Below are 25,207 nucleotides of genomic sequence, written 5' to 3'. Positions count from 1 at the left end.
TTTTGATGATAGAAAGGTTTAAATTTAAGATGAAGTCAAAACTGAGGAAGCCAAAGCGAATTAGAGAATTCCAAAGATATGGGTTACACACACATACCCCACTTAGAAGTGCTTGCAAGCTTGCTTTCCTTCCCTTATTTTTCTCCTTCTGCTGCTGCTTCTCCTTATGCAAAGAAAACCACAAAAATCCTCTGACTCTCCAAAATGGTCTGTTTCAAGTACTTTCAAATCTTCTGATCAAAATATCACCCTCTGAGACACCAGAGTTCTTGTATCTATATCCCAATTACATTTATTTGAATCCCCCAATAAACTAAGAGCCACACAAGAGCAGGTAGTGTAACTTATTCATCTTGCATTCTGCACAGTGTTTAACACAAGGCATTCTACAAGAGTTTTCTGAACCAGAAGATACATAGTAGTATATACATCAAACTATCCTGGATATTAAATCAATGAAACACAATAATATTATTAAGTTTGCCAATAAGCTCATTCAACTTTTAATGGTCTCCACCCAATAAGAATTCAACCTTTCTTCCCCCACCAATCTGTAAAATCTTCAGTGGGAAGGAATGATAGATAAGAACTGTTTCTTTTCCTTTTAAATTACTTTTAAGTAAACCAAAACCCACAAAGGTAAAAGATTAACTTCTTACTACAGTTTTATTTTAGTCACAAATTCCTCCTGAATTTTTCATGGTAATTTCTCTTGAATCTTCATTGTAATAGATGCCTTTTGGGGTGGCTGAACTTTTTGTTTAAAAAAAATATTAGGGGCACTTGGGTAGCTCAGTCTGTTAAGTCTCTACCTTCAGCTCAGGTCATGATCTCAGGGCCATGGGATCGAGTCCCACATCAGGCTCCCTGCTCAGTAGAGAGTCTGATTCTCCCTCTCTATCTGCCTACAGCTCCCCTTGCTTGTGCTGTCAAATGAACAAAAATCTTTTTTAAAAAGTTGTTTTTAGAGAAATTTCTTCTACCCCAATACATCAAGTCATGAAGTGAGGGCATCAAATCTTATATTGTGAGACTCATCTCCCTCGGTTTCAGCTAAGCAAAACCATGTCACTCTGAATCCCTTCCCCATGAATTTATAAACAAGACTAGGAGAATCCAAGTATACTCTGGCTTTGTCTTCTGAACAGGTTTATTATGCAATACTCTTCATCAGTTTAAATTTGCTAGAAATTTCCACTGTGTGTTAGTAAAGCTACATAGAAATAAAATCAGACAAACTGGGCTTGTGATTTTTGATAGTATCAACCCTTTTTCTCATTCCAATACCCCCCCCCCCCACCATGGGAAAAATCAGTCTCAAAGGAAACAAAGGAATTTGGTCACTAAATTCAAAACATTGGAAAGGATTTTGCTAATCTTCTTTCTATTAACTTTAGCATTGGCAAATTTCTATTTTCCTCAGCACAAACCTAAACACCTTTCTTGTTTTAGACAATGAATTTAAGCTACTGGCTTCTCTGAATTCATCTAAACCGGCAGTTACATGCTTAGTTTTGACCTAACCAGCAGGGGTCAGAGTCAGAACAAAAACCACCTAATGAAGGATTCCATGGAAAGACATCAAACATTTAAGTGAGCAAAAATCAATTGCTTGCCAAACTGTAGAAATAATGTGTAAATAGCCAAAATCTCAATGAAGATATCAAAAAGTGCACAGCTCCCTTTGAAATGATTCCTAATAATTTTTAAAGTCTGAAAAAAGGTCTGAAGACAATACATTCTAATGTATTGTCATAATGACATTCTAATAACACAATGAAGAAAACAAAATAAGTGATAATCCTTAGAGCCAGCTGTCGTAGGCTATAGAAACACGCAAAAAAGCTTTAGATATTACAGGTAGTTTCCTCAGTTTGGCTTAAGAACAAATACAGATTGTTTTGCTTCCTTAAGTATGATTTTTTTAATGACAAAATTATATTCTGAAAATGACTTACTTGTAACATCAGTCTTTATTCCTGCAATCCTCAATAGTGGTTCAACCTTCTCATAATAGACCTGGGTAGCTTCTTTTTTGTGGCTCTGGGGGTTGAGAATTACTTTTAATGACTTTGGTCTATTTGAAAAACCTAAGAGGAAAACAAAGACAAAGTTACACAATCTTCATCAGCACTTCTTTTCTTTCCCTTTAAAACCACATACTAAGTCCAGTCAGAAGGTTTTATATCTATTTAAGTAGTATTTGCTGTTTTTATTTGAAATTCTTATAAGAGTTTTCCCAAACGTGGCAGTATTTTAAAACATTTGTTTTCCTAGCAGTTAAATAGGTAAATTCTTCATAAATCATGAATTATAACAAAGCATTTCATTTATGAAGGAAAATGTGGATGAAAGCAACTTTGTATTATTAGGCAAAGCTCATGTATATTTACCAAATCATAGATAATATATCAAATGCTCCATCAGCATTTATGGGGGGGGGCAATAACCTGCAAAGAACAGAAAGGTTTACTTCCTCTCCTGAGATAGATATGTTCATTATTAGAATTGGGCTCCCCAGTGACCCCAGGGCTCCCCAGGCCTGACCCGTGGAGGAGCGCAGGGTGGGGCAGAGTACACAGGGCTGGGTCAGGGCCAGTGCCCAGAGCAATGCATGCTGGGAGCTGAAAAGAGGGTTAGGTCGAAGTTCAACCCTGAAAAGGAGCCAGGGGAGAAAGGACTCTTCCCTGGGGAACTGGGAAAGAAAACCTCTCAGCAGGGATTCGATGAGAGTGCTGCCTCACAGTTGGGGCTGAGATTTGATACTACAATTTTCTGGGCTTGCAAGATGCTTATCACTTAGAACCCAGTTGGAGCAGGTGCAAAGCAAATTTTCTGTTAGGAAGGTGCAGGCGAGACAGAGGAGCCAAAAGAATGCTAACGACAATTTCTTTCAAGGTAAGCTGCTGTCACAGGGCCATGTTTCAAGGTTAAAAAAAAAAAAAGTTACTAGCATCTGCTTTTAATAAAACCATCCCTAAAGCCTCATGGAAAACGTCTATAACACCAATGTCAGTTCTTGTGCCTCCAGCTGAGACAATATTTCATTTTCTCATCATATTTGATATTATACCATCCTTCAACAGGACGCAAGGTTTTGAATTCAGGGGAATCCCTGTACTGGATAAGAAAAAGACAGGGCCAGGCTGAACTGCCTACAGTCTCTGTCATTGTCCCTGCGCTTGTTAGTTTGCTAAGTGGCCTCTGGCAGTCTCCTTACCGCCCAGTCTTAAAAATCTCAAAACCTTGCTCCGTTCCTTTTTTCCTTCCAATCCCTCCATTCGAACGAAGTGCCCACGTTCATGAGATGGTAATTCTGTTTTGGTGCCTTCTGCCCCTCTTTGACGGCGTGCTCTGGCTCCTCCGGGGCTCCTGCCAGGCATTTGGGCATCTCGCTCTTCTCCCCCTTCCATGACCTCTGCATCACGCCTCCATCAGGCCTGCATCATCAGAGAGCTGCCAGGGCTCCCCACGGCCTGTGGCCAAGCCTGAACCCCTCAAAATGACACTCAGAGCCTTTCCCCAGCCAACTGCAACCTAGCCTCCCCTCTCCCTCTCTCACATAGATTCCAGAAACATGGACTGAGCATTTGACTGAGTACCGGAGCAAAGTGGTTAACACACAGTTTGTGCTTTAAAGGAGGAAGATGTATCCAACACGTAGAAACAGCACAAAATGAACTTGCTAATGGAGAGGCACCAATCACCCTGGGAGTGTATGAGAAGAGACTGGTTAATTCTCACTAGGGATCAGGAAAAGGAAGTATGTGAGTGGGGCTTTTGTCTCTTGTGGTTTTCACTACTTAGAATTCCCTCCTTCCTTCCTCACACACCTCACCTTACCCCCCTCAGCCAGACAGCAGGAGCAGCAGTGGGACAGGAGAGGAAATTCTAAACAGAGACTAGCATGAAGCTCAGTAAGTGTAAGGTTTCTCTGTTCCATTACTGCTTCCCCATCATATTCTGAAACTACTCAATTACCTGCCAAATACTAGATGTGCCAGGCACTCCTCAGACAGGTTTTAAGATTTTATTTATTTGGGACAGAGATAGTGACTGAGATAGTGAGAGAACACTTGAATGGGAAGGAGAGGGAGAAGCAGACTCCCCATGGAGCAGGGAGCAGGAAACCCAATAAGGGGCTCCATCCCAGGACCCTGAGATCACAACCTGAGCCGAAGGCAGACGCTTAACTGACTGAACCACCCAGGCGTCCCTCAGACCGTTTTTCTTTCCACTCTACCTTACCACCATTTCTATGACAATTCTGCTTTTTGTTTTGTTTTGTTTTTTCATCAAGTAGGCCCCATGCCCAATATAGGGCTGGAACTCACAACCTTGAGATCGAGTTGGCTTGCTCTAGGCACTTAGCCAGTCAGGTGCCCCAAATTCTGCTGTTTTTTTTTTAAAGCTCACTTCAACATGGCTTCCTCACTAAAGACTTTCTTAATCACCAACAGAATTCACCTCTCTGGCTTCTCATTCCTGCTGTATTCTGTGGTTCTCTATTAACTATTTTTTATATCATTCATATTAAAAAAAGAACTGATGAAAGACCCAACATCTTGGAACTCTTACTGCCAAACCAGGGACAATATGAAATGGAGTAAAGATGACATCTTACCAAGGAGGAGAAGGAAAAACTCTGTCTTATAGTAGAATGACAATAAATATGGAAGGAATGACAGAAAATCACTATTTTCACCCGTTAATAATGGATTCAGGCAAGAATCAGCAATGGGTGGTACAACCATCAGTGACAGTCTGTGGGAGAACAGAATGTTTCCTTATTCTTAAAGTCTGTCCCTCTTTATTGTTCTCATTACAGAGGGTAGAAGCAGACATTGACAATGGGGAAATCTCACAAACACTGCCTTACGCAAGAGATCAGAGTTGACCATAACCTTAACGTACAAATGGACACGTAGGCCCCGTGATACCCTGTGATGCGTGACGCACAGCACCAAGCACACGGCACTTCTATGGTAACTGCCCAAAGTGCCTAATGCAGATCAAACGATGATGAAACCCTCAAACGGACCCTGACTGAGGGGGCATTCTCAAAATAACTGCCTGAAACTCTTAAGAACTGTCAATACTGTGAAATAAAGTTGAGGACCTGGTCCCAATTCAAGGCGGCTAAAGAGAGGACAAGTGATGCAATGTATGATTCTGGATCAGGTGAAAAACTGCCAGAAAGGACAGGACTATTAGCCTTTAACCAGGAGACAAAGCAGATAAATCTAGGGCTCACTTTCATTAAAGCACAACAAAAACAAGTCACTTGTTCAAAACTTCAGAGGCCAAGACTCAGATTAAACATCCAAGTTAAGTTTACCCTTACCTGGCATATTTATTGAAAGAGGCTGCTTCATTTCTTGGTCAGAGGCAGTCCCAGCATGGAAATGGTCTAGGTCACTAATGGTAGTCCTCAAACGTTATCATGAAAACCCACTTTTATTTGCCCCTCTCCCTGTATCATGATTGTCAGGTAATAAAAGTTTTTGGAAATAAGAAACAGTCACTTGGGGCTTATGAGGATAAGTATGTTGTAGTTGAAGGCTGATAGCCCTTAAATATCTATGTATAAAACCATATGCTCTATGTCCTATTCAACCTTTGTAACACAATCCCCTTAGTCAGGAAAGAGCTAAAACTGCTCAAGATTTTCTAAAAATATTTAAGCAGATTAATTTTATTCTTAAGCCTCAGTTACAACAACAATAGCAACTAAATAAATTAATCAGAATGCTCTGTTCCTTAGACATCTGATAAATTGAGCACTTTCAAAACATAAATCAACAAAGCCAATTTTTCGCCAGAGCATATATTCATTTTCTCATTTATCTTTTCCTTTTGGGTGCTCTTAATTTGATGATTATGAAGCTAGAGTCTAAGTATATAAAAATTAGGTAGCAATTTGATACCTATTTAGCGATCAGAAGGGGGATTTCTATCGTATAAAGATTTTTTTTAAAGATGTAAATCATTGAGTAGAATAAAAAGATATAATTAGTAAGTCTCCAACTTCTCTTCTCTCAGGATCCCTCCCCAAGCCTCTCTCTACTTTACTCAGCCCCTCGTACACACCATGCTCCCTCTCCCATAGCGCCACTGCACTGACTCTGCCCTGTCCACCGCCCTATGCTTGCTGTCACCTTGGCCACTTTGTCCAATTAATCAGTCATCACTTCCTTGGGAAAGACTTCTATGGCTTCCTTGGCTTTGCAACGTTAGCTAGGTCACTGCCCCCTCATCATCTGTTCTTACACGTCCATACATTTTACAAACTTGATTCTTACACTATTATCATTTTATATCTATTTATTATTTGTACTCATATTAGACTTGAAACTCTGGGGCTTCTCCCTGTATTCTATCTTCTTAGTGCAGAGGATATAATAGATGATCAAATATTTGATGAATGAATAAAAGGGTAGTGTTAGCCTTCAGCCATAAAGATAGTAGTGGCATCCATTCATTTATTCACAAATAACTGCGTGCATATTATTTGCCAGACAGGGTTCTAGAAGCTGAGGCTTTATCAGTGAACAAGCAAGCTTCTGCCTTCAGGAAGCTTCCATTTTAATGGTGGGGGACAGAAATACTAAGAGAATTCAAGGTATGTTACATGATGGTTCTAAGGACAAAACAAAACCTCACAGTGGGAGAGAAGGAGGACAAAGTAGAAGAAATGACTTCCTGGACAGGGAAAATCAGATCCCTCACAGGCACTTACAAGGACTTTGGCTTTTGTTCTGAGAGGAGAAGCATGCTGATTTTTGAGCAGCATGGCAACATGACCCTGGGTGTGAAATGGATCACTCAAGCCTGTGTGTGGAAAGCAGATGCTGTAGGTGCCAGAAAAAAGTCAGAACAGTGGCAATACTCCAGGTGGTAAATGACTGTGCTTGGATTGAGTAAAGTGGAGATTATAAGAAAAGCTACACTCCAGATATATTTTGAAGGTAGAGCTGGTAAGATTTGTCTACTCTTGTGTTATGTGAAAGAGAATAGTCAAAGACTAATCAAATTATGGCTGGATAAGGAGAAAGTGACAGCACAAAAAGGGTTAAGAACTAATGAAAAAGTGGTAGGATCAATTAATTGTGGTCTTGGGGTGGAGGGGATGAAAAATTTTAGGAGTTGAGAGATTACATCGATTAAGTTAGAAAGACAGAGGCCTAGCTTTGTGCAGTGACAGTATCATAGCCAATGAGGTTTAACTGAGGCGCGATTATTGCTAATAGAAAGACAGAGGCCAATAGCCACATGAAGGGTAGGATGCTTCAAAGTGAGACTGTTACTGGTATTAATAATAAAATAATAATAAATATAATATATAATATATAAAAATAATAATAAAAATTACAAAATAATAAAAATTGACTCCATATTCATCAGAATCACCTGAAGGGCTTCTTAAAACACAAATTTTTGGATTCAGTAATCTAGGGTCTGAGATTTTTTCCAGGAGATGCTGATGATGTAGGTCCAGAGATCATACTTTGAGAACCACTGCTCTAAAAGTATGATTACAGGAGGTGAATGGAGTGTAGGATCAAGGTCTTTGAAGAGAAGAAGCTAAAAACTCAGAGAACATCTACGAAAACACCCAGAACTATGGCAGCAGTAGTGAGTGTAGAGAATGACAGTGAGACAGAAACTAATGTCTCCAAGGAGTAAGAAGCATAAACTAGTAGTCTGCACAGGACCCCAACAAGTAGCACTAAGCTAGTGGGGTGTAATGGACTGAGCTTCAAAAATGAGGTTTTTTAAGAGAAGGAAGAAAATGGTCTCAAAATAGCAGTGAGAAGAAAGAAAGATATCAAGACATTGACAAGAGCTCCAGGACCAGTGGTCTGAAGTGTATAACAGAAAAAACAGCCACCACTTGAGGGCTGTAGGGGAAGCTAGAAATTCCCGGGAAAGCTAGGTCTCTCTACTAAAGCAAGAAGGTAAGGGAATTTGGGGAAAGTAATCAAAAATATAAGAGATTTTGCTACTGATGGGCTATTCATTCCACAGGGCAGAATAACATAGTGTCTGAAGTTAAGGACAGTGGGGATGGTGTTGCGTTAGAGAGTACAAAGAAAGAGCCTTAAAGGAACGACAATACAACTGTTGAAGGGCTTTAGGGAGTGAAAGAATGCTTTGCAGCAGTTCAGGTTGGAAAGTGGGGTGTGAGGAGTGGGGTCTTGCCCCAGCCACATGGAGCTCTACAAACTTATCTTACCTCCAGCTAGTACCAAAGCTGGGGGAGGAGCAACATTTGCCTGAAACCAGAAGAGCTCCAAAGCCCCTGTCCCACTCAGTAGATCAACCAGGGTTCGAATCTACACCCAAGTCTGTGTGAGGCACTAGGTTATACTCTTCACAAAGGGATCTCAGTGCAAATATTCTATATTTGGGATTCACATGCTCCGTTGTCTTCTGTACAGACTGACATTTTCAAAGTACAAAATTCAAAATCTCTGTTTTCAACTCATTCCTTGATACTGAGTTTCCCTCCTGGTGGACCACTGGTATCACTTCAAGAATTCTTCCAGAAATATTCTATGCATGTATAAAAATGCATGTGTTCTTTGGCTTTTTACATAGATGGTAGCATTCCTACCCCCTAGTATGTATGTTGCTTTTTTCCCTTTTACTGTATTTTGGAGAGGATTTCATATTACTACATAGAGTAGTAAGTGAAACTAGTAAGTAGTAAGTAGAAAGCTACTCAGTACTTAAAGCTGAGTAGCACTTTTGTATGGATGAAATTCAATTTAAGTAATTTGTCCCGTGAGGGGAATGTGGGTGGCTCAGTCAGTTAAGTGTCTGCCTTCAGCTTAGGTCATGATTCCATGGTTCTGGGATTGAGCCCCTCTTTGGGGTCCTTGCTCAGCAGGGAGACTGCTTCTCCCTCTCCTTCTGCTTGTGCACACTGTGTGTGTCAAATACATAAAAATTTTTAAAAATGTAATTAGTCCCCTGGAGATGTATATTTATGTTGTTTCCAATCTTCCTTTACTGCAATGAATGTCATTTTGCATCTATTTGCATGTAACTGCAGGACAAACTTCTAGAGGTAGAATTACAGGATCAAGGGGTATGCTCTCTTGAGAGTTTATCCTATTCCTCAATTACTTGCTGTTGAAACAATTCAGGGCTGTTACCCTCCAAAAGTGGGTGCTAGTGTTAAGATAATTCATCTTAAGTCTTGGCTCTTCCATTTATCAACTGTGTGACTTTGGGTTATTTGTCCAATTTCTTGGTTTTTCTATTTCCTCATCTGTAATATGAGGATAATAAGAGTACTCCCTACCAAAGGCAATTGTGCTGATTAAATCAGCAAATTTAAGTGCTTAACAAGTGCACACAGTCAGTAATCAATTTATAATTATTACTATCAATTCACACTCCCCCAGGAGCAGAGTATCTGTTTTCCTACACCCTTATATACCCATAATGTTTTCAAACTTTTTGACCTTTGACAATGTGAGAGAAGAAATATTGTTTCTCATGCTAATTTCAATTTACATTTATCCTTTTATGAGAGAGGCTGAGAAACTTTGAAATATTTACGAGATACTTTTATTTTTCTATGAACTATCAGCATCAACCAATTCTTTCTTCATAAAACCGTAATTTTTTTTTGTATTTGCTCTTGTATAATTGCTTTTTAATGACTGTATTATGGAATTGAGGGTGGATTCTTAAAATCAAAGTTATTCTTAATAAAAATCACCACACTCTTGTAAGGAGAAAAAAAGAAAATTAACCTTTTAAGTAAGGTTAACTTTATTTAAATAGTCTATTAAAAACTATTTAATAACCTATTAAAATATGAAAATTAATTTTTGTTTGTTATGAGTTACAAATTCTTTTCTGTGTAATTGCCTTTAATTTTTATTTATGCCATTTTCTCTATGATCCTTTTTTTCCTGACAGTTTTCATTTTGCACACCTGTAGATTTATCATTTTTTATAGTTTCTGGGTTTTATGTCATATTTAATAGTTTCCTTTTGCGACCAAAAAAAAACCCACTATGGGGTGCCTGGGTGGCTCAGTGGGTTAAAGCCTCTGCCTTCGGCTCGGGTCATGATCCCAACATCCTGGGATCGAGCCCCACAACAGGCTCTCTGCTCAGCCAGGAGCCTGCATCCCTTCCTCTCTCTCTGCCTGCACCTTTGCCTACTTGTGATCTCTATCAAATAAATAAATAAAATCTTTAAAAATGAAAACCCACTATATTTCTAATAATTTTATGGTCTCTATTTCATGTTCTAATTTAAGCATATCTAAAGTTTCTTTTTTAAACAATTTCTTAAATATTTCATTTATTTATTCAAGAAAACAAGAGAGACCATGAACCGAGGGAGGAGCAGAGGGAGAAGGGCTCCATCCCAGGACCTCAGGATGATGACCTGAGCCAAAGGCATACATACATTTAATGAACTGAGCCACCCAGGCACCCCCAAAATTTCTTTTAATAGAAAGATAAAATTGGGATTTGACTTCATTCTTTTGCCAGATAACTATCCACCTGTCCCAATATCATTCATTTGGTAATCTTTCTCTTATGTATTTCAAATACCACCTTTAGATATATTAAATTCCGAGTGTGTTAGGATTTCTTCTGAACCATTTAGTCTGAAGTCTCCTGATCAATTCATATGTCAGTGCCATATTTTGAATTTAATGAGACTATCTCAAGTTTCTCCATGTACACTTTAAAATGAGATATTTTTATAATGTTGAGAACATATCCATCTATTCTTTTTTAATTAAGAGCTGCTTGGCATTCATACACAAGTAGACCAATCTATAATTTTCCTTTTTTGGATTTGCATCATCAGAGGTTGATATCAATTTCATGTGAGCTCTATAAATACAATCCAGGAGTTCCCCCACCCCCACCCCATGCTCTCCAACAGTTTAAATAGAATCAAAGTTTCCTGTTCCTTTAAGGTATGGTAGAGATCTCTGTGAAAATATCAGAGTCAATGTTTTCCTGTTTGTTTTTTTAAGGAGTACCAAAATAATTGTTGCCTTGGTGGTAATTGGTCTGTTTAGGTTTTCTATGTCTTCTAGAGTCAGTTTGGCCATTTTTACCTTCCTAGAAAATGGACTCATTCACTTCAACCTTCTCCAAGGAGGCAGCCCAGGTTGCTTGATGAGTTTAGATACTGTCTTCTTATGAGTAGTAGTAGCAACACTATTTCCCCCTGATAATTAGAACTGATCACCTTTTTCAGCACAGCAACTTCATTATTACTTTTTTCCATTTGTTGGTTCAGTCACATGGTTCAAAAATGTAGCCAGGTAATTCTCAATGTCCAATTTACTTGAACCACTGTCAGTTCCCATGTGAAAGTATTCTTCTCATACTAATTCCTCTAAATCCGCAGAGTTCAGAGTTATAGGGGCAGGAAACAAAAATTTTATGAGTGGGCCGTTTGCAGTTAAGAGGTAACGCTTAGATCTTCACTACTTGGTTTGTAGACTTATGTATTTTGTTTATGGAACTAAAAACTACTTTTACAAAATTTTGTCTTCTGGGTAGAATACAATGAAATACAACAGGAAACATGGCAAAATCAGCAAAGCCCATGATTCATCAGCCAACTGCTTCACTTCTTTGATATAATTAAGTCCCTTGATCAAAAGCAGTACGGAATGCAAATTCACTGAAAAAGGTATTTAGTAGGGTTACAGATGGTAGTGTTGCCAGTAACATGATGAATGGGAAATTCAAATCCACATCTAAAGTAAACATTCATAGCAATGAGACTAATTACTAACTTTCCACAATGGAGGAACTCCAATGTAATCAACTTGCCACCACATGGGTGACCAGTTGCTCTAAGATAGAGAGCCACAGCCAGGCTCAGGGCTGATTTGTTTGCAGAGTACTCAGCAGTAACAGGAGTCAAATCAGTCTTGTTGAGCAGAAGTATTTGTTGTTAAATCCATATATTCCCCCATCTTTGCATGAAGGCCACTTAGTTTATGTGTTCACTGTGCAAGCCCTAGCATTGATTTTTTTTACAGGTTACATTTTTAAAGGTTGCATTTATTTGAGAGAGAGAGAGAGAGAGCGAGAGAGCACAAGCATAAGTGGGGAGCAGAGAGAGAGAGAGAGAAGCAGACTCCCTGGTGAGCAAGGAGGCTGATGCGGGGCTCCATCCCAGGACCCTGGGATCATGAACTGAGCTGAAGGCAGAAGCTTAACTGACTGAGCCACCCAGGCACCCTCCTAGGGTTGCTTTTATAAGATGCTGACTGACATCTATAGAATGGGGTACCTTGCCTACCTAACTAGGTTGTCTTTTGAAATAAATGCTCTTTGATGACTATTTATATAAAACAAATCTCATTCTGTTCTTAGTCTATGAAAACCAACTTTCTTCCAAATTCCTGACTATTTGGCAAGCTCTTAACCTCTGTCCATGCATTAATATGCAACCATCCCTCTGGCTATCACTCTTTAGAAACTATGATCAATTGTCTGAAGTTCTGCCCACAACAAGGATTTTCCTTCCCTATCTTATAGTAACACTCAAGTAGGCCTGTAATGCTTCAGTAGCTCATTTCTATGGTATCATGAAGAATCCATTTATTTCCCTTAGTTTACTGGTCATAGAAAATATCTCATGATACCACATATGAAGGGGGGCAAAAAGAAGAAAGCCATGTGGCAATAATTGTAGGCCACCAATACATTTGATTTCTAGACCCTTCTCTAGTTCTTTCATCATATTATCTGTACAATACAGCTTTTTATTTAAAATAGAGAGGTATTTTATGTTTCCTACAACTGAACTTTAATATGGGTGTATAACAGACATGTCAAAGTTGACATATTGAAAACTGAAATTTTGATATTCCCTACCAAATGGGGCCTATCTACCCATAGCCTTTGCTACTTTACTAAATAAGAACTTCTTTATACCTGCTCCAGTTAGAAACTTTATTCTGAAAATTGGTAACTAAAAATAACTAATTGTGCATTTATCCTGACTCTTTAGACTATATTTATGAGTAATCAAGTAGTACCAGTAGAAGAAACATTCCTTTAATGAAAAAATAGCACTAATTTAGAAAGAATGATTAAATACAAAATTTTCCACGATCTACACTTACTTAAATAACTATTTCAAGCAAAGGTAATAAACATTAAAACCACCACATATTTATTGAGAACTAAATGCTCTCCCTGGTCCCTGAGTACCACTTAACAATTATCTATTAGTTTCAAATAGCAATATTACATTGGAGGAATGCCTGGGTGGTTCAGCCGGTGAAGTGTCTGACTCTTGGATTCAGCTCAGGTCATGATCTCAGGTGGTGACATAGAGCCCTGCACTGGGCTCTGCACTGGGCTCTGCACTAGGCTCTGCACTGGGCAGAGAGCCTGCTTAAGATTCTCTCTCCCTCCCTCTACCTCTCCACCCCCTAGCACTCTCTCACTCACAATCTCTGGGGGTGGGGGGTTACAATGGAGAGATCAAGCTGTCACCTCTCTGCCTCTGGGATCAATCCTAGCCTTGGGGAATCTATCTCATCCACACTAATCATAAGATTAATTAATCTTAAGACATTACATACCACCTGAGATAATGAAATAGGAAGCATCCAGTACCACTTATGAAGTATTCTTGCAAAGTATGAACCTAAGTAAGGCTTTAGATTAGAAATCCACTTTATAGGTAATAAAGAGAATAGAAGAAGAAGTTAAATGATACCACCAGGAAGAAATCAGACAGTGGTACAACAGTACTGCTCAAAGAGTGGTGATCAGAATGACAACCTAGCATCACCCAGAAGTTCAGTAGAAAGGCCCATTCCAGGGAGAAGATATTTGCAAACAACATATCAGATAAAGGGCTAGTATCAAAAATCTATAAAGAGCTTAGCAAACTCAACACCCAAAGAACAAATAATCCAATCAAGAAATGGGCAGAGGACATGAACAAACATTTCTGCAAAGAAGACATCCAGATGGCCAACAGACACATGAAAAAGTGTTCCATATCACTCGGCATCAGGGAAATACAAAATAAAACCACAATGAGATACCACCTCACACCAGTCAGAATGGCTAAAATTAACAAGTCAGGAAATGACAGATGCTGGCGAGGATGCGGAGAAAGGGGAACCCTCCTACACTGTTGGTGGGAATGTAAGCTGGTGCAACCACTCTGGAAAACAGCATGGAGGTTCCTCAAAAAGTTGAAAATAGAACTACCTTACGACCCAGCAATTGCACTACTGGGTATTTACCCTAAAGATAGAAACATAGTGATCTGAAGGGGCACATGCACCCGGATGTTTATAGGAGCAATGACCACAATAGCCAAACTATGGAAAGAACCTAAATGTCCATCAACAGATGAATGGATAAAGAAGAGGCGGTATATAAATACAATGGAATACTATGCAGCCATCAAAAGAAATGAAATCTTGCCATTTGCAATGACGTGGATGGAACTAGAGGGTATTATGCTTAGCAAAATAAGTCAATTGGAGAAAGATAACTATCATATGATCTCCCTAACATGAGGAAGTAGAGAGGTAATGTGGGGGGCTTGGGGGGTAGGAAAAGAATAAATGAAACAAGATGGGATCAGGAAGGAGACAAACCATAAGTGACTCTTAACGTCACAAAACAGAGAGTGGCAGGGGAGGGGCATAGGGAGAGGGTGGTGGGGTTATGGACATTGGGGAGGGTATGTGCTATGGTGAGTGCTGTGAAGTATGTAAACCTGGCAATTCATAGACCTGTATTCCTGGGGCTAATAATACATTATATGTTTATTAAAAAATTTAAAAATTAAAAAAAAGAAAGAAAGAAAAGAAAGGCCCATTCCAGACTTACTGAATCAGAATGTTTGGGAATGGGGGACAATATCTTTATTTAAATAGGCTTTCTAAGTGTTCCTTATGCACACTAAAATATCTACAGGACAACCTCATCTCTTTCATAAATGTCGGAATTTTTTAAATGAGAGGACTATTTTAGTGTTGTAGTTTAAATATGCTTAATTTGATGAATGACTCTTGATTGGACACTAGTCCAAGTCACTTGGTACAAGTCAGCTATAAAAGATGTTTTGGAAAACATAGGGAAAATTTCAGTGTGGACCAGGTATTCAATGACGATAAGCAACTATTGTTCATTTATTTGGTAGGATAATGACACTTGGTTATTTGTAAAATGTCTTTTGTAGAGATGTAAAATACTGGAGTATTTCTGGGAGAAATGTCATGATGTATATAGTTGAAATCAGACTGACAGAATAAAATGTTAAAACATATGGAAAAACATTAAGAACTATATAATATGGATGATGACAATATAGGTGTCCATTATAATGTGTTTATATGTTCTATATTATTTGACGTTTTCCCCTAACACACACACACACACACACACACAGACACACACACGCAAACACACACACAAACACCTTGCTGTTATCATTGACTTTCTCTCTCTTAATATCCCTCCAAATCCACCAAGTCAATAAATCCAAAAGCTCCATCTTCAAAAACAAATCCAAAGTCTAATCACTTCCCACTGTCTCACTCCCTCTTTAATTTAAATTACTATCTTTCACCTGGATTATACCAATTTCCAATTAACTGGTTTCCTGCCTCAATTCTTTCCCCTACTCAGAGCATACTCTCTACTTAACAGCCAGAATATTCACTTGAAAAGTTATATCATGTCACTCCTTTGCTTGAAACTCCCAAATGGCCCCCATCTTTCTCAAAACAAAAGTAAAAAAACACACAAAGCTTGCAAGAGCCTTCACACCCTACTCCCAGCCGCCTCTGTGACCTCATTTCCTACCACTTTACTCCCTGCTAACTGACTGCACATGACTTTCCTGATCAACCTTTTACACATACTGTTCTGTTTGGACTATTTCCCCCTCACGTATCCATATGGCTCCCTTTCCGATGACTTTCAACTGTCTTCTAAAACTAGACATGGCGCTAGTTGGTTTTAAAAAGAGCCTCAACTCTCTCCAGGGCTTGGACTCAGAGTGCCCTTCTCGCCATCAGGGCATATGTGCTTCATCTCAAAAGAGAAAGAAAAATGCAAAGAAGTAGCTGGTCAAAGGAATGGCACCAGTGAGTGATGATGAAGCCAAGACCAAATTCACCAGTTAAGACTGACAAATGGTGGGTGGCAGTGGGTTAGGTGACTGTCTTCGGCTCGGGTCATGATCTCAGGGTCCTGGGATCGAGCCCCACGTTGGGCTCTCTGCTCAGTGGTGAGCCTGCTTCTCCCTGCCTCTCTGCCTACTTGTGATCTCTCTCTCTCTCTGTCAAATAAATAAATAAAATCTTAAAAAAAAAAAAAAAGAAAGAAAGAAAAAAAAAAGACTGCCAAATGGGTTGGGAAAACTCTCTTCCACAAAATTACCATAACAATAACAACAGCATTTAAAGACTTTGGAAACCAAGTTAGGAAAGTAAGAAAGAGGACAAAGTTCAACGTTTAAAAGGTTTAATTATTGAAAAATAGTTAAATAAAAAGGAGAGTTTAATTTTTTCCATGAGAAAACAGACATGTACAATCTAGTCCTCTTGATGAAACAAGAACATGTAATGCAGAAATGTAGTACACTTTGAAGATTTATGTAAAATCACTAGGTACAAAGAACTCTATTTTAAAAATGCAACACAAAGCATCAAGCAGTTATGACCTCCCCTTCCCTCAATTATGACAAACTGTTTAAAATGAAAGCTATATTGAGATACATAAACCCCCTCAACTCCTTGAAAAAAAAATCTCAATGTGATAATAATCATTTATTCATAATTTCACAATAGTATAAGCAACCCCCAAATAGATAATTCAAGATTAAAATATAGGCATAATTCAATATTAATATGCAACTGTTTCGGTTCTTGGTCCTTCTGTAACCTCTCAATTCATACTCTAGAGTATAGACCTTTTTAGCACGCCAGTTTGCAATGAACCATCAATGTAAAACAGAATGGCCAACTGTTCCTCTGTTAGTAACAAATGTGCTAATATGTACTAGTTTAAACTTGATCTATCAGTGAGTCAATGAACCATGAAGGGTGGGGGTTAATCAGGGTGTTCTCCAAACAAAGGCTCATGAGAGCAGCGGGGACGCCACTCCCAGACTCACATCTGTGCTGTTTTGAGTGCAGCATGATGGAAATGGCATGGTGTTCATCAAAGTTAAGAGCCCAGAACCTTGTTATAGTATTGGATATACTCACAACAGTTTTATACAAAAAAGCAAGCAAACTGTTGCAAAAATAAAACCCAAATACAGGAAATAAAGACCTGAATTAACCACAATACGCAGGAGCTATTAATATTAAACTATGCCTAGTTAATATGTAACAGTGACGGTAAAACCTTTCACACACAAGATACGACAACTTCTTAGCAAAGGGCAGAAACAGAGATATTTTATATTAGGAGATTTATGTTAAAATTCATTGGGGTACCACCCAGGTGGGTTAAAGCCTCTGCCTTTGGCTCAGGACATGATCCCAGGGTCCTGGGATCTAGCCCCGAGTCGGGCTTTCTGCTCGGCAGGGAGCCTGCTTCCCTTTCTCTCTCTTCCTGCCTCTCTGTCTACTTGTGATCTTGGTCTGTCAAATAAATAAATAAAACCTTTTTTAAAAATTCATTGATTTCACTTCACTGTCAGCAAAAGTTAATTGATGCACACATCTTTACACACACATGAAAATAATTTCAGTCTTACAGTCTATTTAAATAAACCCAGTAACTTCTCAACTCACAAAACTTCTGAACTCATTGATGTGAACATCTCTAACAGCTAAGATAGGCTCAAAGATCATTAGTAGAAAGAATCACCTATTGCCAGAAATAGTCCCCTCAGTACTTCCATATTTTAATGTTGAAGTGGTCAAGTCTACAGATAGAGAAAGAATGAACGGAAAAAAGAGCTAAGACAGGGGAAACGAAATTTCAACCAATTATATATCCCATTTACTTTTATTCAATTATTACTATCCTTACTCTCCCCAATTAAATATCCAGAGAGGTCTGGGGCAAGATGGAGATGTAGGAACATCCTGAACTCACGGCCTCCTTGGACTCATTAAGTCTACAGCAAGTTATAGACTGATTCTCCCTGAAGAAGAACTACAAGCTATCTGAACAGCTTCTACACAGTAGAAAATGATAGAAAAGATGGTGAAACACAAAGAACTCCCATCCCTGACCCGGAACTGGAGGGAAAGGGATAGGACTCGGAGCAGATCCCTCTGCTCTGGCGCATAGGGAAAAAAAAAAAGCCCTGGCTTTAAAAAGCAGCTAGTATATAAAAGATCCAGCCCTAGAAACCTGACGAATGTCAAGCAAGCTATGGAAACTCACTCTGGGTTGGAGGGGCTGGTGAGCACCATGGTTTCTAGTCCTCCTTGCCTTGACAGCACGGACAGAGCAGGGCTCTGAGCACACTAGCTGGTGGGCTGCCCCAGCAGGCACTGGGCCCCTAGCCCACACCAGCCCCAGATGCCCTGCAGCACAAACGGGAAAAAAAAAAAAAAAAAGCCGCTGTTCAAAAGAACAAATAGAATATCAAGGAACTGGCCCTAGAACCCTGCTATATTATGGGGGAGCTGCTGGAACTCTCTGGGCCAAAGGAGCAGGTGAGCACCACGTTTACATTCCCTCTTAACCTTGGTAATATTGATGGGAACAGGGTCTGAGTGCCTGAGCCAGCTTAGCACCTAAGTGAGACCTGGCACCCTAGTCCATCCCGGCCGCAGCCATCCCACCGAGGCAGCCCCAGAGTGCCATCCACTGGGACACCCCTGGTCAGCACCCACTATAGCTCCAGCCATCACACAAAGATGACACAGATACAAAGCACTGAGAACAGTCCAGGCTCACACCACTTTGGCTTCAGGCAGCTTGCTAGGGTACCCCCTGGCAAAGAGCATTCCAGGACATCCTAGTTGACACCTGCTTCAACTCCAGCTGCCCAGCTAGGATGCCCCCTGCAGAGAGTACCCTAGGAACCTCCAGCTTGTGCCCACCTCATCTCCAGCTGCCCTGCTAGGGCACCCCCTATGCAGAGCACCCCAGGTCACCCTAGCTTGTACCCACTTCAGCTTCAGCTGTCCTGTGAGGGTACCCTCACTGTGGAGAGCCCCAGAACCACCACAGTCCATGTCCACTTTAGCTACCACTGGCCTGCCAGGGTGCCCCTTGAGCAGAATACACGGGATGTCCCCCACCCTGCCCCATGCTCCACACCTTGGCTCCAGCCACCTCACCAGGGTACCCTGAGCATAGAGACTTTTAGAACACCTTTATACCCACTTCAGCTTCAGCTGTCTGGGAAAAGTACCTTCTGCACATAGAGCCCTGGGACTCCCAGCTTGCACCTACTTCCACTTCAGCTGTCTTTTTGGGGCACTCCCTATGTGGAGAGACCAGGCCCTACACCATCTCATGCCAGCTGTCCTGCTAGGGTGCCCTCTGTGTAGACCCATACAACCCTCTCCCACAGTATGCATACACCTCTCCCACAATATGCAGATCATCAACTGCAAGAGAGCCCCAGGACACGTGCACACACACAGACCATTCCTTCAAGTTTAGAAGCACTTGTTCTAATTCATAGAAACAGAAAGTCAAGCAGAAGGGAGAGACAGAGGAATATGCTCCAAACAAAAGAACAAGACGAAACCTCACAGAAAGAACTAAATGAAACAGAGACAAGCAATATGCCTGATAAGGAGTTTAAAGTAATGATTGTAAAGATGCTTACTAGATGACAGAGAAGAGTGGAAGAACTCAATGAGAATTTCAACAAATGAAAAATAATCAGAGTAGAATAACTTAAATAAAAAATACACTAGAGGGAATCAACAGTAGATTAGTAGATGCACAAGAATGAATTAGCAATCTGGAAGATAAGGTAATGAAAACCAGCCAAGCTGAACAGTAAAAAGGAAAAAGAATTTTTAAAAATGAGAATAAGTTAGGGGATCTCCTGGTCAATATCAAGCAAATGAACACTTGCATTATAGAAACCCCAAAAGGAGGAGAGAAAAGAACTAAAAACTAAATTGAAGAAATATAGCTGAAAACTTCCCTAACCTAGATGTCCAGGTTTTGGAAGCACAGAGAGTTCCAAATTAGATGAACCCAAGGAGGTCCACACTATGTAATAATTAAAATGTCAAAACTAAATTAAAATTAAAAATAAAATAAAAAGCTCAAGAAACAACAAGTGTTGCCAAGAATGTGGAGAAAAAGGAACACTCATGCACTATTGGTGGGAATGAAAACTGGTACAGACACTACAGAAAAATAGAGAATTTCTTTTTTTAAAGATTTCATGTATTTATTTGTCAGAAAGAGAGAGCAAAAGAGAGCACTAGCAGGGGGAGCAGCAGGCAGAAGGAGAAGTAGCCTCCCTACTTAGTAAAGAGTCTGATGTAGGACTCAATCCCAGGGAGCATGACCTGAGCCAAACATAGATGCTAACTGACTGAACCATCCAGCAGCCAGAGAGAATTTTTAAGGTAGCATAAGAAAAGCAAAAAGTTATATACCAGGGAAATCTCCTAAGACTTTCAGCTGATTTTACAGAAAAATTTTGAAGTGGCACAATTTATTCAAAGTACTAAAAGGAAAAAATCTACAACCATGAATACCCAGCAAGATTATTATTCAAAATTGGAGAGATAAACAGTTTCCCAGACCAAAAAAAAAAAAAAGTTAAGAGAGTTTATCACCACTGAATTGGGGTTAAAAAAAAAAGGAAAAGATCAAGGAAACCAAGGTCCAATTCTTTGAAAAGATAAACAAAAATGATAAAACTTTTGCCAGATGCATCAAGAAAAAAACTGAGAGAAACTAAGTGAATAAATAAAATCAGAAACAAAAGAAAATAACTCATACCACAGAAACACAAAAAATTATAAGAGACTATTATAAAACATTATATGCCAACAAACTGAACCTAGAAGAAATGGATAAATTTAGAAACATAATCTTTCCAAACAGAATCAGGAAGAAATAGAAAATCTGAACAGACCAATTACTAGTAATTAAATTAAATTGGTAATCAAAAAAACCACCAATAAATCAAAGTCCAGGACCACATGGATCCACAAGTGAATTCTACCAAACATTTAAAGAATTATACCTATTCTCGAGGTAATGATCACTGAGCCTCAGTGGCTCAGTCATTAAGCCTTCAGCTCAGGTCATGATCTCGGGGTCCCGGGATTGAACCCCACATCGGGCCCCCTGCTCAGCGGAGAGCCTGCTTCTCTCTCTCCCTCTCATACTTCCTGTGTTCCCTCTCTATTCAAAAAAAAGAAAAAGAAAAAAAAAGAAAGAAAGAAAGAGAGAGAGAAAGAGGAGGAAGAAAAGCTTCCAAATACTTTCTATGAGGTGAGCGTTATGCAGATACTAAAACCAGGTGGACATCACACACGCAAAAAAAAAGGGGAAACTATAGCCCAATATCCCTTATGAACACAAATGAAAAATACTCAATGAAATATTAGAAATCTGCATTCAACAATACATTAAAAAAGGGACATTCACCATGAGCAAGTCAGATTTATTCCAGGGATGCAAGGATAGTTTAGTGTTTGTAAATCAATCAACATAATATAACATATTAACAAAATGAAGGATTAAAAAAAATCAAATGGTTATTTCCATAGATGCAGAAAAAGCATTTGACAAAATCCACCATCTTTTTATGATAAAAAACTGCCAACTCAGTGGGTTTATAGAGAACATACCTCAACATAATAAAGGCTATGAATGAAAAAACCCCAGCTAATATCATACCTAGTGGTAAAAACAGAGCTTTCCCTCTAAGATCAGATATAAGACAAGGAAGTCTGCTCTTGCCACTTTTATTCAATAAAGTACTCAAATCCTAGCCACAGTAATCAGACAAGAAATAAAAGGCAACCATATTAATAAGAAATTAAACTGTCACTATTCTTATATGACAAGATACTATACATAAGTAATTCCAAAGGCTTCGAAAAAGTAACAAATGGGGGCACCTGGGTGGCTCAGTGGGTTAAGCCGCTGCCTTTGGCTCAGGTCATGATCCCAGGGTCCTGGGATCGAGTCCCGCATTGGGCTCTCTGCTCAGCAGGGAGCCTGCTTCCTCCTCTCTCTCTGCCTGCCTCTCTGCCTGCTTGTGATTTCTCTCTCTGTCAAATAAATAAATAAAATCTTAAAAAGAAAAAGTAACAAATGTATTCAGAAAGTTGCAAGATAAAAAAATTAATACCCAGCAATCAACTGCATTTCTCTATACTAATGCTAAAGTAGCAGAAAGAAAAATTCAGACAATTCCACTTAAAATTGCACTAAAAAGAATAAGATACCTAGAAATAAACTTAAGCAAAGAGGTGAAAGATCTGTATTCTGAAAACAATAGAAGAGTGATGAAACAAACTGAAGACAACACCATCAAATGGAACAATATTCTATGCTCATAAATTTGAAGAATATCATTAAAATGTCCATACTACTCAAGCCATCTACAGATTCAATGCAATCCCAATCAAAATACCAACAGCATTTTTCACAGAACTAAAATACTACAATTTATATGAAACCTAAAATTGCCAAAGCAATCTGGAAAACAAACAAAGCTGGACCTATTACAACATCAAATTTCAAGATATACTACAAAGCTGTAGTAATCAAAATAGTATGGTACTGACACTAAATAGAGATCAATAGAACAGGATAGAGAGTCCAGAAATATACCCATGATTATATGATCAATTAGTTTATGACAAAAATGGCAAGAACATACAATGGACAAAAGACCACACCTTCAATAAACAGTTCCAGGAAACTGAACAGCCACATACTGAAGAATGAAACTACTTTTTCACACTATACACAAAAATAAATTCACAATGAATTTAAGATCAGAAACCAGGAAACTCTTAAACAAAAATATAGGACAGTAATTTCTTTGGAATAGGCTACACCAACATTTTTTTAGATAGGTCTCCTCAGGTAAGAAAAAAAAAGCAAAAATAAACTATTGGGACTACACCAAAATATAAAACTTTTTCACATTGAAGGAAACTGTGAACAAAATGAAAAGTCATTCTATTGAAGGAAAGAGGATATTTACAAATGCTATTTTGATAAGGGGTTAAAATTCAAAATATATAAAGAACTTATACAGCACAATAAAAAAAAAAATCCGGTTAAAAAATGGGCAGAGGACCTGAATAGATATTTTTCCAAAGACAACATACAGATGATGAACAGACACATGAAAAGATGGTCAACATTACTAATCAATAAGTACATGCAAATCAAAACCACAAGAGATAGATATCACTTAACACATATCAGAATGGCCAGAATCAAAAAGAGAAGAATGAGGATGCAGAGAAAAAGGAACCCTATGCACTGTTGGTAGGAATGTAAATTGGTACAGCAACTGTGGGAAAAGTATGGAGATTCTTTAAGAAATTAGAAACATCACCAAAGGCAAGGAAACCAAGGGCAAAAATGAACTACTGGGACTTCATCAAGATAAAAAGCTTTTGCACAGCATAGGAAACAGCCAACAAAACCAAAGACAAACAACGAATGGGAGAAGATATTTGCAAATGCAAGATCAGATAAAGGCTGTCATCCAAAATCTATAAAAAAACTTATCAAACTCAACGCCCAAAGAACAAATAACCCAATCAAAGAATGGGCAGAAGACATGAACAAACATTTCTCCAAAGACATCCAAATGACCAATGGACACATGAAAAAGTGCTCAACATCATTTGGCATCAGAGAAATACAAATCAAAACCACAGAGAGATACCACCTCACATCAGTCAGAATGGCCAAAATTAACAAGTCAGGAAATGACATGTTGGTGAGGATGCAAAGAAAGGGGAACCCTCCTGCACTGTTGGTGGGAATGCAAGCTAGTGCAGCCACTCTGGAAAACAGTATGGAGGTTCCTCAAAAAGTTGAAAATAGAGTTACACTATGAACCAGCAATTGCACTACTGGGTATTTACCCTAAAGATATGAATGTAGTGGGGTGCCTGGATGGCTCAGTGGGTTAAAGCTCTGCCTTCGGCTCAGATCATGATCCCAGGGTCCTCGGATCGAGCCCCACATCGGGTTCTCTGCTTGGCAGGGAGCCTGCTTCCTCCTCTCTCTCTCTCTGCCTGCCTCTCTGTCTACTTGTGATCTCTGTCAAATAAATAAATATAATCTTTAAAAAAAAAAAAAGATATTAATGTAGTGATCCAAAAGGGCACGTGCACCCGAATGTTTATAGCAGCGATGTCTACAATAGCCAAACCATGGAAAGAGCCTAGATGTTCATCAACAGATGAATAGATAAAGAAGAAATGGTACATATATAAAATGGAATATTATGCAGTCACTGAAAAACCTGAAATCTTGCCATTTGCAATGATGTGGAGAGAACTAGAGGGTATTATGTTAAGCGAAATAAGTCAATCAGAGAAAGACAATTATCATATGATCACACTGATATGAGGAATTTGAGAAACACGACAGATGATCATAAGGGAAGGGAGGGAAAAATGAAACAAGACAAAATCAGAGACGGAGACAAACTGTAAGAGATTCTTAATCTCAGGAAACAAACTGAGGGTTCCTGGGGGGGGGCGTTGGGGTGAAGAGGTGCCTGGGTGATGGACACTGGGGAGGGTATGTGCTATGGTAAGCACTGGGAATTGTGTAAAACTGATGATTCACAGACCTGTACCCCTGAAACAAATAATACATTAGATGTTAATTTAAAAATAAATAAATAAAAATAAAAAGTTTAAAAAAATAAATTAAAAATAGAAATACAATATCCAGTAATTCAACTACTGGGTATTTACCCAAAGAAAACAAAAACACTAATTCAAAAACATAGGTGCACCCATATGTTTCCTGCACCATTATTTATAACAGCCAAGATATGAAAGCAATCCAAGCATCGCTCAGTATGAATAAAGAAGTCGATGCACAGGCGCACACACATGAATATTACTCATCCACACAAAAGAAGGAGATCTTGTCATCTGTAACAACATGGATGGACCCAGAGGGTATTATGCTAAGTGAAATAAAACAGGGAAAGACAAATACCATATGATTTCACTTACATGTGGAATCTAAAAAAAAAAAAAAAAAAAAAAAATGAATTA

General features: G+C 39.0%; 1 protein-coding gene across 6 annotated transcripts in view; it reads right to left on the bottom strand.

The window, feature by feature from the left end:
* Positions 1–25,207, bottom strand: part of CERKL (CERK like autophagy regulator) — a 136,737-nt gene that overhangs the window by 50,484 nt on the left and 61,046 nt on the right. For all 6 annotated transcript variants that reach the window (XM_082690237.1, XM_082690236.1, XM_082690233.1 and 3 more), the window contains one exon: positions 1,959–2,090. In XM_082690237.1, the coding sequence (XP_082546363.1) occupies positions 1,959–2,090 (132 nt within the window). The remainder of the gene's footprint in view (positions 1–1,958; positions 2,091–25,207) is intronic.

Source organism: Mustela nivalis (genome assembly GCF_964662115.1).
Source record: "Mustela nivalis genome assembly, chromosome: 11".
Lineage (NCBI taxonomy): Eukaryota > Metazoa > Chordata > Mammalia > Carnivora > Mustelidae > Mustela > Mustela nivalis.
This window is presented reverse-complemented; position numbering and strand designations above follow the sequence as displayed.